At 42.6% G+C, this 12,782-nt stretch overlaps 1 protein-coding gene across 8 annotated transcripts in view; it reads right to left on the bottom strand.

Moving 5' to 3' along the window:
* The window catches only part of LOC140494648 (protein unc-13 homolog A-like), a 425,496-nt gene that overhangs the window by 172,306 nt on the left and 240,408 nt on the right, over positions 1–12,782 (bottom strand). For all 8 annotated transcript variants that reach the window (XM_072594058.1, XM_072594057.1, XM_072594065.1 and 5 more), the window contains 2 exons: positions 11,895–12,114; positions 332–559 (listed from right to left, as the gene is read on the bottom strand). In XM_072594058.1, coding sequence (XP_072450159.1) covers positions 332–559; positions 11,895–12,114 — 448 coding nt within the window. The remainder of the gene's footprint in view (positions 1–331; positions 560–11,894; positions 12,115–12,782) is intronic.

Below are 12,782 nucleotides of genomic sequence, written 5' to 3'. Positions count from 1 at the left end.
ATTCAATAATTATATAGAGAACTAGGCCAATGTGCCAGAAAATGAAGGCAGGCCACCTATCACACTGACCTTAGAATCTGCCAGCCTACATTCCTGCCACAGGCCTGCTTCAAGGGACAGATATCATGATTCACCATGAAATACAAAATTTCCATGTGAATGGGCTGATTTTCAGGAGTCAGAAAGGCAACATTAGGAAATTACCTAAACCTCAATTCCCAACTCCAAAGGAAAAGGACATTACACAAAGAATCACAATCTGCCTCTACAATTTGTATAGAAAGAAAATCATGGTCATTTTGTTTTCTTTAACACGTTTGACAGCACCTACCGGTGATGTTGATTTTTGCTGACCACTTTGATGTTCCATCCAGTACACTTTGCTTAATTGCCTTCATTTGCTGTGCATGCATTGATTTTGGAAGTCCAAATACCTCCTGGATGAGCTCAAAGATTTCTGGCTTATTTCTTTCTCTGATTTTCATTCGATCCTTTAGAACCATGATAATATTTTGTGTTCGATCTTCTGCTCCATGTTTTGAACTCTTTTCAGCAGCACCTGAAATTAAGTTAGCAGTGGTGTTAATGGAAGAAACCTAACAATCTTCTAAATAGCTATTGGAAGAGTTGTTTACTAAATATATAGGTTTGAATGCCTTTAAATATTTGTGCAAACTTACAGTTTAACAAGAATTGGATACCTTTTTAGTGAATGGTGACTTTAATAATGAGGATATATTTATGATACATATATGATAAATGGAGAGGAATACTACATTAAGGTAAAAGGCATTTTTGCCATTAACATAACAGAGTGGTATACCAAAGCATAGTGTCAGAGTCTCTGAATTCATGATCCAATTGAAACAAATGCTAGCATCTTCTGTGTGGTACTTTGGTGATGATGCGACACTTTAAAAAGTTTATTTCGTCCTGGGGTATTTTTGAAGGGAATTTGTAAAGGCAGAGGTTCTGAACTGGCTACTGGAAATGGCCGAAGTAAACAATTTAGGTTTTTCAAAAAAAACAAAGGAAGCAGCTGGAATGGGAGTTGCCAGTTCTCATAGACCAGGCTTTCTAGCTTTAGCAGTCAGAATCTGTATGGGGTCACTGAAGAGTTGGAAGCTTCAGTGAATGATTCCTAGCTTCTGTTTTCTCTGAAATCTTTCTTGATGTTATTTCCTTCTGGATTGGAGTACTGCATTTAAGAATCTGTGTCTGAATTTACTTTTTTGCCAAAGGATGTGTTCATGGGGTGTTACCATATTGGAACAGTTAATTGGAAATAGGTACTGGACCTAATATTTGGTTAAGTTTCTCAGTAGTTAAGTTATTCTAAATTCCTCTTCCTTTTGTTTGTATTTTAACTATAGTCTTTAAATAAATTGTGTTTTGCTAATGTTGAGTAGTTTGACCAGTCGCATCACGTCTGGAACATGCACTTCATATCTACCTTCAAGATAAGAAAAAGTTAGGGTCTACACTACCTTCTTAAATTATTTTGAGGGGATCTGGTCTGGTCCATAACACTTTTAGCTGCTTAGAAGATTTGCAAAATAGATCTGTTACCCTGAACACCAAGTGACCTACATTATTCATTCGAGTGCCAGTTTTAAACATGTTAAAGATACTTCAAAGTTCTTGCAGACGACAGTTATTCAACCTTAAACAAAATAGCTACAGTGGCACCTCAGAAGAATTGAATGCACAGTTTATTTTTCTCATCCAATGGCAGTGTAGTTTGTGTCCGGCAGTTAATCATTTAGATGGAGAGGAATTTCTTAAGTGTGTACAAGACAATTTTCTGATTCAGTATGTGGATGTACCTACTAGAGGAGGTGCAAAACTTGACCTACTCTTGGGAAATAAGGCAAGGCAAGTGACTGAGGTGTCAGTGGGGGAGCACTTTGGGGCCAGCGACCATAATTCTATTCGTTTTAAAATAGTGATGGAAAAGGATAGACCAGATCTAAAAATTGAAGTTCTAAATTGGAGAAAGGTCAATTTTGACAGTATTAGGCAAGAATTTTCGAAAGCTGATTGGGGGCAGATGTTTGCACGTAAAGGGACGGCTGGAAAATGGGAAGCCTTCTGAAATGAGATAACAAGAATCCAGAGAAAGTATATTCCTGTCAGGATGAAAGGGAAGGCTGGTAGGTATAGGGAATGCTGGATGACTAAAGAAATTGAGGGTTTGGTTAAGAAAAAGAAGGAAGCATATGTCAGGTATAGACAGGATAGATCGAGTGAATCCTTAGAGTATAAAGAAAGTAGGAGTATACTTAAGAGGGAAATCAGGAGGGCAAAACGGGGACATGAGATAGCTTTGGCAAACAGAATTAACGAGAATCCAAAGGAGTTTTAACAAATATATTAAGGACAAAAGGGTAACTAGGGAGAGAATAGGGCCCCTCAAATATCAGCAAGGTGGCCTTTGTGTGGAGCCACAGAAAATGGAGGAGATACTAAATGAATATTTTGCATCAGTATTTACTGTGGAAAAGGATATAGAAGATATAGACTGTAGGGAAATAGATGGTGACATCTTGCAAAATGTCCAGATTACAGAGGAGGAAGTGCTGGATGTCTTGAAACGGTTAAAGGTGAATAAATCCCCAGGATCTGATCAGGTGTACCTGAGAACTCTGTGGGAAGCTAGAGAAGTATTTGCTGGGCCTCTTGCTGAGATATTTGTATTATCGATAGTCACAGGTAAGGTCCCGGAAGATTGGAGGTTGGCAAACATGGTGCCACTGTTTAAGGAGGGTGGTAAAGACAAACTAGGGAACTATAGATCGGTGAGTCTGACCTCAGTGGTGGGCAAGTTGTTGAAGGGAATCCTGAGGGACAGGATGTATATGTATTTGGAAAGGCAAGGACTGATTCGGGATAGTCAACATTGCTTTGTAAGTGGGAAATCATGTCTCACAAACTTGATTGAGTTTTTTGAAGAAATATCAAAGATGATTGATGAGGGCAGAGCAGTAGATGTGATCTATATGGACATCAGTAAGGCACTTGACAAGGATCCCCGTGGAAGACTGATTAGCAAGGTTAGATCTCATGGAATACAGGGAAAACTAGCCATTTGGATACAGAACTAGCTCAAAGGTGGTGGTGGAGAATTGTTTTTCAGACTGCAGACCTGTGACCAGTGGAGTGCCACAAGGATTGGTGCTGGGCCCTCTACATTTTGTCATTTACATAAATGATTTGGATGTGAGCATAAGAGAGGTACAGTTAGTAAGTTTGCAGATGACACCAAAATTGGAGGTGTAGTGGACAGCGAAGAGGGTTACCTCAGATTACAACAGGATCTGGAACAGATGAGCCAATGGGCTGAGAAGTGGCAGATGGAGTTTAATTCCGATAAATGCGAGGTGCTGCATTTTGGGAAAGCAAATCTTAGCAGGACTTATACACTTAATAGTAAGGTCCTAGGGAGTGATGCAGGTTCATAGCTCCTTGAAAGTGGAGTCGCAGGTAAATAGGATGGTGAAGGAGGTGTTTGGTATGCTTTCCTTTATTGGTCAGAGTACTGAGTACAGGAGTTGGGAGGTCATGTTGCGGCTGTACAGGACATTGGTTAGGCCACTGTTGGAATATTGCATGCAATTCTGGTCTCCTTCCTATCGGAAAGATGTTGTGAAACTTGAAGGGGTTCAGAAAAGATTTACAAGGATGTTGCCAGGGTTGGAGGATCTGAGCTATGGTGAGAGACTGAACAGGCTGGGGCTGTTTTCCCTGGAGCGTCGGAGGTTGAGGGGTGACCTTATAGAGGTTTACAAAATTATGAGGGGCACGGAAAAGATAAATAGACAAAGTATTTTCCCTGGGGTTGGGGAGTCTAGAACTAGAGGGCATAGGTTTAGGGTGAGAGGAGAAAGATATAAAAGAGTTGCCCCTTCACGTAGAGGGTGGTACGTGTATGGAACGAGCTGCCAGAGGATGTGGTGGAGGCTGGTACAATTGCAACATTTAAGAGGTATTTGGATGGCTATATGAATAGGAAAAGTTTGGAGGGACATGGGCCGGGTGCTGGCAGGTGGGACTAGATTGGGTTAGGATATCTGGTCGGCATGGATGGGTTGGACCAAAGGGTCTGTTTCCATGCTGGACATCTCTATGACCCTATTTGAACTTTGCCATGAAGTTCTCTGTTTTTTAGCAGATTGCCCAACAGTGCTATATGTTTCAATTCTAGAGGGAAAAAACTGTCATCCAACCTAAGGAAATGCTGCATTCTGCTCATCATTGCATTGCATTGAATTTGGATATTTTCTGTTTAATCATCTTGCCAAGGAAGATCTGGGTACTCCTTAAAGAGGTGAAAACTCAATGTATTTGGAGTAAGAACATGCTTGTAAAGATAGTACTGTTGATGAAATAATTAAAATAGTCAGATTGAATATCTATAGAACATTAATCATTGTGAAAGTAGTAAGAACTTGGTATACTGCTGCATGATGGGATACTTGACCAAGGTAACAGGTGACCTGACTCTCAGGCTCACAGCTGTAGTGGAAAAATACTGCTGGAGATAAATTCTAAGGTTGTGTAATTATAGTTTGATGAAATATAGGGAGTGTATCTTAAGCTTGTTAGTTTACCTGTTCTTGAACAACATTAGTAACAAAGGGAGTAGCTGCACTGTGCTTATCTTTATCTTGAATTATGGTATTCAACATTACTTGAGTGCAGAATGTAATCCAAGCAAAACAAGCAAAGTTGTTAATATCCTTGAGTGAATATAGGCTGACTGTTCAGCTCAGGAGAGTGCTGTAAGAAAGTGAAGACTGTGGCAGCCTTTCCGTGAATTCGTAAAAAATAAAGCTTCTTGAAACAAGACTCGAAGCCTCAGAAAAAGTAATTTCTTCAACAGAATCCAGGGTAGTCAGGAAGATCCCAATCAATACAGGATCCAAAAAATAGTAAAGGAGGAAATAGTGGAAATAGTCCACAGTGCAGTCCTAGCTGAAAGGGGGACTGGGTCTAGTGCTCCCCTCATGGACTGAGGCAGGGGAGGGGAGAGAAAATGTGGAGACTGTCTGGTGTCCAGTTGGTGACTCCAGCTAAGCCAAGACTACTGTAAGGTCGAGGCAAGATCGCAGAGAAGACTAAACTTACCAGGGCAGTGAGAGAGACTAGGAAGTGCTAGCTACCCAATTGAAGTAGGCACAAGACTGTGGATGGAAAAGTGCTCACCGCTGTCTGCTGGCTCGATTTTCCATTTCCGTAATCTACAAAGAGATGTCACCCACCTGTGGGTGAGGTAATTTTTTTTTCTCTTTTCCTTTCTTGGCAGGTGACATCTCTTTGTAGATCACAGAAATGGGAAATCAAGGCAGCAGTCAGTGCTGCTCCACAAACATGGATATGAGGCACCCAGAAGACAGCCCAAATATGGAAAAGCAAACAAAACAAAGACATTTAGACATGATAAGATCGTGGCAACAGATAGGAGAGCCCATCATTCCATCGGGATCACCAGCAGATACCGTACTCCGTGAAGAAAGAGTCATTCCTTTTTGTAATGATCTTTACGGTTGGTCCTAGGGCTGTTCACCCTATGAAGCTCTTTTGACTTAAGTAAAATTAAGGAATGGCAAGAAATTACTCGGAGCAGTGGCAATCCCACTTGGGACAAATGCTACATGATGCATTGTTTCGTCAAATGGTTCGAGGTTGCTAAGCGTCATTTACCTCACAAATCGAAACCTATGAAAGATGCTGATACACAGCAAGAGGAACCTTCAAGTGCCTCAATGGGGCTATATCCCCAACTTGAATCTCAGGAGGATACAGTCATGGAGGCCATCCTCCTGGCAGCAGCTGTGCGAGAACAGCTGCCCCAGCCTCTTCAAACTCCACTCTACCAGGATTTAGGCCTCACTACTGACATGCCTACAGCCCCTCCTGATTCTACTCAACCCACTATGATGCAGACTCGCTGTCAGACTAAAATGCATCATCTGAATATAGCATTTGGGATGCTCTCTGCCACCTCTGATGCAAATGAATCTTCTAGCTCTATCCTTTCCATCCCTCCTGTCACCCAACTGACTTGACTGATAGTCAACGATATAGCTGTCCTGAAGCCTTGGTCCCCCACTGAAGTTAGAAGCATGATCAATGAGGCTCCTAACCCATTGAAGAAGCCAATCCCCTTTTATAACTGGCTGGTCCAAACCTGCCAAACTTATAACCCCTTACTTCAGGATGTTCTTCTCGTACTCAAAAGTTGCATATGACAGTCCTGGGTGGCTGTTAAGGATTTCTGGGGATTGGATTGTGGAACCCACAGAGGAGCAGCAGGGTCAGGGAAATATCCCCCAGAAGAGTGGTTCCAGAACCGAGCTCTGTAGGCCATCTCAAATGGGGCCAGGCAGCATAGCAACTTTGGGGAGGTCACTCTTTGCCGTCAGAAGAAAGGGTAATCCCTTGTTGATTTCATCGCCTGTTTTAAGTACACATAGGAATCATCCACTGCAGTACCTCTGGAAGGAAACTATCCTTTGGTGGTACAGACTCTGTTAAATTGTTTTGAGCTCCAGATAGCTCAGGCTTTCAAGCTTACCAATTTCACCTGGCAAGAGCAGAACTGGGGGTGGGAGGGGGGAATGTAGTTACCTCCCTCACTAATATGGACCAACATGGTCTATTCAGTAAGCGGTCTGAGGGTCCCAAGGGCCAGTTTATTCAATATCACCAACTTATAACAAAAAGCCCCAAAGATATTACCCACCTTGGTTAGATAGGGGGGCAAGGGCCGGTTTGGTCCAAGGACAACGACATTGCTGTCGGTATGGTCAGAAGGGTCACTGGGCTATTGTCGAGTGCAATTGCAAGGCTGCTTCCCTTGTAATTGCAAGAATTCAGCCCTCTATGCCTGCCCCAACTTTTACACTCATGGACCCCTTCCAGACTACACAAAAGGGATGCCACCAGGGGTTAACTGTCAAGGCTGCCCTGATCCCACTATCTTCCTCCCCGCTTGAAGACCCATGACGGAAATTGATGCTCAGGGAAGATGTGCTAAAGTTTTAGTCGACTCTAGTGCGATTATTTTGACTGTACCCCCTCCTTGGAACTCAGATAGGCACTGAAACTGTCTCCACTGTTGGTATAGCTGGAATTCCCATGGTGGAAGCACTCTCCCAACTTGTTTTCATTCAGACAAGTCAGCTCCAAATCAAGGAATCATTTGTCATTGCCTCTTGGGTTGTCAAGCCCTGTGTAAACGTGATGCTTCAATCCACTGTTCTGATCAGGGTCTGTTCTTAGAGCTCCCTGAATTTGCTGATGCCGTGCTCTGACCATGCAACACAGGCTGTATTGTACTGCTGGCAACTGCAGAACAACCCTATTGAACCTTTCTTGCTCCCCCAATAATGGGCCTAGAAGGAAGTACCTATCCCTGCTTAAGTTTTCTCCACCATCTACTCAGAATCCCCGCTCTCCAGAAGCCACTCATTGCATGGCCCTTTTTTACCCACCATCTGATCCCTGACTCATATGCAAGCCTTGCAGCCCCTTGTTTAGGTCAGTCAGGTTCACTGCAGTTGAATGGGCGATTTAATTTCAGTCCTATCGGCCTAAGTGCTTTCATCCAGCTTGATACTGTACAATTCACCTTTGTTCACCATGGGTCCCACCTCGGTGCCCCATGTCACTGACTCTGTTAAATTCTCGCAATGGCCTGAGGAAATTGGTCCTATGATCCAATCCCTGTCCTGCATTGAATCTGTAAGGGAGACCCATTGCGGCATCTTTCGGATTACTGTATTCTCTGACAAAGCCAGTTGCTTATGGCTCCCATCTGCCCATTGGCCGGTAATTTTTCTCCAATATCAGCCACCCATCCCTATGACTATATGCCCCCACTGCTCTTAACGTCCATCCCCTCTTCCCTGTAGGCACTCCATAAAAATCATGGCGGGGTTGGTGCTTCCTGCTCAGCTGCACAGTGTTACTGTATGTCCTGTTTGCTTTAGAGATGGTCCATGACCAATACACTCTGGAAAAATCATGGGTTTATTATCTCATCCAGTAAACCTATTCAACACGCAACTCTTATCAACAACCTATTGTGGGCAGTGCTTTACCCTGCATGTGTTGCAGTTGTCAAATGTGAAACTCATACTACCTCTAAGGACACTGTGCCCTGCGGCAACGCAGATGCTGCCGCCTATGACGCGCACGGTCATGGTCCCCTCCTTTGTTAAGATACATCCCCTCCACCATTGACCTCACAGCAGCTTTCCAGGTGCAAGATGCAACTGCAAAGGTGAAATGCAATTTCTGGGCTCATGCTGGATGCATGAGCTTTGGTGGCATCCTGATGGTAGGGTGGTCTGTCTGTGTAGTCTCCTTCATGCCCTTACCTGGCTAGTGCATGGGCAGGGAAGTAGGAAAAGGAGGGATGCTACATCAAACTGCCCAACAATGGTTTGCTCCCGGCATATCCATTATCTTAAAACACATAGCGTTATTTGCCAGCATTACAATAGAGGAAGAACACCTGCACATTTTGATCATCTACCTATTCCTGAAGGGCCATTTTGGAAGAACTTGCAGATTGATTTTGTCCCTATGACTCCCTCAGGAGGGTTTAAATACATACTGGTCATAGAAGATATGTTCTCTAGATGGATTGGGGCATTTCCCACAAGAAGGGATGATGCCCAAACAGTAGTAAAATGTTTTTTGACAGATATAATTCCCCCGATTTGAAATACCAGGACAAATGAATAGTGATGGGGTACCCACTTTACTGGGAAAATAGTAACAGCACTGTGTGCAGTATTGGGATTTGTGTGATGATTCGTTTCACCAATCAACCCCAGTACTCGGGAATAGTGGAACGAACTAACAGGATGCTAAAAAATACCCTTGCAAAGACTTGCCAGGAAACTGGACTAAAGTGCCCTGAAGGCCTATTACCTTGTACACCCTCTGAAACCTGGTTAATAGAACCACTGGACTAACCACGTTTGAAACTCTTACGGGAAGATCCATGACTGCCAGCACCATCCCCTTCTGTCTGCATCAGAAATAGCCTTGTTGGGGGTAGATGAGAAAACACTACAGTACACCCAAGCCCTGACTGAAGCAGCCTGGACCAATAATTCAAAGGTAATAGGCCATGTCAAAACCTCGTGGATCAAACACATACACTAAATCGCCAAGTCTAAAAGGGTATGTTATGTCTCTTAACAAAGGCACTCACTCTCTCTCTCTCTCTCTCCCTCCCTTTCTTTCTCTCTCTCTCTCTCCCTCTCTCCCCCACTAGGTGGAAGGGACCGTATCAAGTGTTACTGACAACGCAAACTCCTGATAAATTGGAATGATGAAAGAAGTAGGCATACGATCAACTGTAAAGTACGTAACCCCACCAACTTGGAAACTACTAAAGTGAATGATGAGAACTCTGTGGATGCACTTCCTGGGTCTCCTCAGCCTGCAAATGAATGAAATTAGAGATGATGGCCTTGTGCTGGGCTTGCCAAAAGTACCCGTCAGTTATTTAATGATAATATAATACAATGTGCATCACACTCTAACGATGTTTTCAGTCGGAATATGCAAGGAATGGGTCAGGGTCTGAGGAGAGTTAACTATCTATCCACCACTGCAGTGACAGGTCAAAGAGTATCAGATACTTCACAATATTGGCTCATGCAAGTTAAGCCTCTGCTGTCTAGCCAATTCTCCAGGATTCCCTTGTGGCAGTTCTCAGGGATATGAGGAAAGATCACAACCCGCAAAGAATCCACTGCAGGAGAAGATATAGAAACTAAAAGGAGGAGGCAGGACACAGTCATGTGTCAGACAGAGGTGCGATTTGAATTTCTCCCAATCCCATATCGAGACTGCTGACAATTCTCGTATGACACACCAGGTTTGTCAATACAAGGATCAGGGAGGCAGTGTATTTTTCCATGTGTAGCACCTCTGGGCAGAACCTTTTGCGCTTGTGCCTGGACTCTCGGATTTGGCTTTTAGAGAATCCTCGGGTGCTGCAGAGTATGGCTCAGAGAAACAGCTTCCCCTCTGTTACAGGAATAAAGTGACTAAGATGATCAATACACCATAAATACTTTTCTTGTATTTGGCTTATCAAAGCGCCCACATGACATGTTGGGTAAGTGCCCATATGCTGACCAATTCACGGGGGTATCACTTTGTGGCCCATATCCTTTAGTTGGCCTGAAGTTGCCGAATGGCTAATATGCCAAAACTCTTCAGCTGAGCTCAATAACCTGGAGGACATGCAGAAGTGGAAATTAGCAGGGTATAATCAGGCCCAATCCCGAGATTGGTACCAACCCGACTATAAGAGATCCTGTATCCCCCCTTCCCTTGTAGTTCTTAACAACACTGTTAGAGATACCAGTTGCTTCACGAAACGGGGACATCTCTACTGACACCTATTTGGGATCTAGTCAATATTCTTTTATTATCCCCTGGATTGAACCTATCCAAAATTTGACAAGCCAGGGTCACTTTTCATTTAATTGGTTTCGTCTCCTTATTAAGACATCAGGCTCCCTGTGGAAAGATCTGGGTCCCAAGTTGTGAAGGGGCAGAGATTCCAAATTGACCTCTTACAATGATACCTATTTTATTTGAGGTCTTAAGCCCCATCCTTGGCTTCCCTCAGATTGTAGAGGCTCGTGTTATATGGGATATATAGTAGATCTGGATGGGTTACCTTCAACCCTGAAGCCCAAGGGATCCCTCACTGGATTCTTCACCTGGGTTGGGATGTCTTCTCCTTCTATTGGAATCTATCTGCATTCTCAAGAATTGAGCAAATTAAAAACAGTATTGGAAACTGTCACTAATGATACCACTGAGACCCTGACTGAGATCAATGCTGAGTTCGTCGCAGTTAGAACAGTGTCGCTTCAGAACCTCTTGGCCTTGAATTTTCTATTATCCAAGGAGGGTGGCATTGTGCTGCTGTTGGGCGGGAATGCTGTACTTACATACCAGACAATTCTAAAAATGCCTCCAATTTGGTGACTCACATTCACATGGAAGTCAAGAAATTAAGCCCCCCTTTTGAATTTGGGTGATCTTTAGACCTTACCTGGCTGGCTAAGTGGGAATCCTCCTTAGTCATTGGGCTCATCACCTTTACCATCATACCCCTGATACTTTGTATCATATGGAGAACCTCGGTCTGTTGTTGTGCACAGTTTGTTCCTGCCACATTTTCTGCTCCAAAACCAGCCATCATCTGCCAGACTGTACCCCATGACAACCCCATGATGAGCAAGTGTGTATGAATATGCACCCTTTTCCGAAGAATAGTGTCCCCTTTTTTGAATGCGCTGGTAACCTAAACTTAAGTGTTGATCTGGAAGATCAACAAGGACGGATTTGTGGAAGTAGTAAAAACTTGGTATACTGCTGCATGATGGGAATCTTAACCAAGGTAACAAGTGACCTGGCTCCCATTCTCGCAGCTGTAGTGGAAAGGTACTGTTAGAGATAAAGCTGAGGTTATGTAATTATAGTTTGATGAAATATAGGGAGTGTATCCTAAACTCGTTAGTTTCGCTATCCTTGAGTAACATCAGGAACAAAGGGAGTAGCTGCACTGTGCTTATCTTTATCTTGAATTACTTATTCAACATTGCTTGTTTTACTTAGATTACATTCTGCACTCAAATTTGTTTGTATTGTTGTATAACCATAGGCCAACTATTCAGCTTGGTAGAGTGCTGTGAGACAGTGAAGACTGTGGCAGCCTCTCCATGAAATCACGAAAAATAAAGGTTATTGAAACAAGACACAAAGTCTCAGACTAAGTAATTTCCTCAATCATTTAACAACACATTTAAAAAGCTCCAAAACCAAAAAGAAAACTCATGTATATGACTTACGCTGCAAGCAATCTGCATTGAGAAGATCTTGGCACTTTTCATGACATTTGACCCCACATTCAGTGCAACGCATTCCCTGGCGGGCAATTCCCCACAACAAGCCTTCGCATTCATAGCAATATGTGGGAGTAGTTGCTGTCCACACTTCAAAATTGTGTGGTGTTGTACACGAAATAGGGTAGATTAAGGCTTGCAAGGTCTTCTTGTAAACATGGTTTTTCTAACAGACAGAAATCTTTCATTAGCCACATGTTTTTTCCGTATGAGGAATTGGATTAAACACCTTTTCTCTATTTCATAAATTAAAGAAAAAAGTAATTATCTAAGAAAAAAAATCTCTGCCAATTGTTCTCCTGATTGTACTGCAGCTAGTCCTTTACATCAGATTGAAACTGATTTTAAGTTACTGCAGTAGGTGATCTGATCCTACTAAATTCCTAATAACTTTAAATGAAGCACAAATTTCATCTCACAACAGTCAGGCACTAACACTTCAGTGACATAAAGCTGAATACATTTATATTATGGGATCGGAGATCACCGCCATTGTATAGAATCAATATATTTCTTGAGATTGTTAATAAAATTTGAAAACCTGTTAACAATCATCAAAAGCAGTTCAACTCAGTGGTATACACATAATGAAAGCATAAAATGGTCTAATAAATAACCACTACCAAATGTTCCTTCTTACAAAAAGGGAAGGATTCCTTGCTCTCAGGACCAAATTCAGAGCTAAAGCATCAGTTACGATTTACTTTAAAAGAAGATAAGCAAAGACACAGATGGAATTCTAAAGCTTAAAGCAGAGGCAGCTGAAGAGTAGCCAATTTTATGGCAATTAAAATTGAGGATACACAAAGATTAAAAGACTGCAGAGATCTCAAA

The sequence above is a fragment of the Chiloscyllium punctatum genome, chromosome 24 (assembly GCF_047496795.1).
Source record: "Chiloscyllium punctatum isolate Juve2018m chromosome 24, sChiPun1.3, whole genome shotgun sequence".
Taxonomy (NCBI): domain Eukaryota; kingdom Metazoa; phylum Chordata; class Chondrichthyes; order Orectolobiformes; family Hemiscylliidae; genus Chiloscyllium; species Chiloscyllium punctatum.
This window is presented reverse-complemented; position numbering and strand designations above follow the sequence as displayed.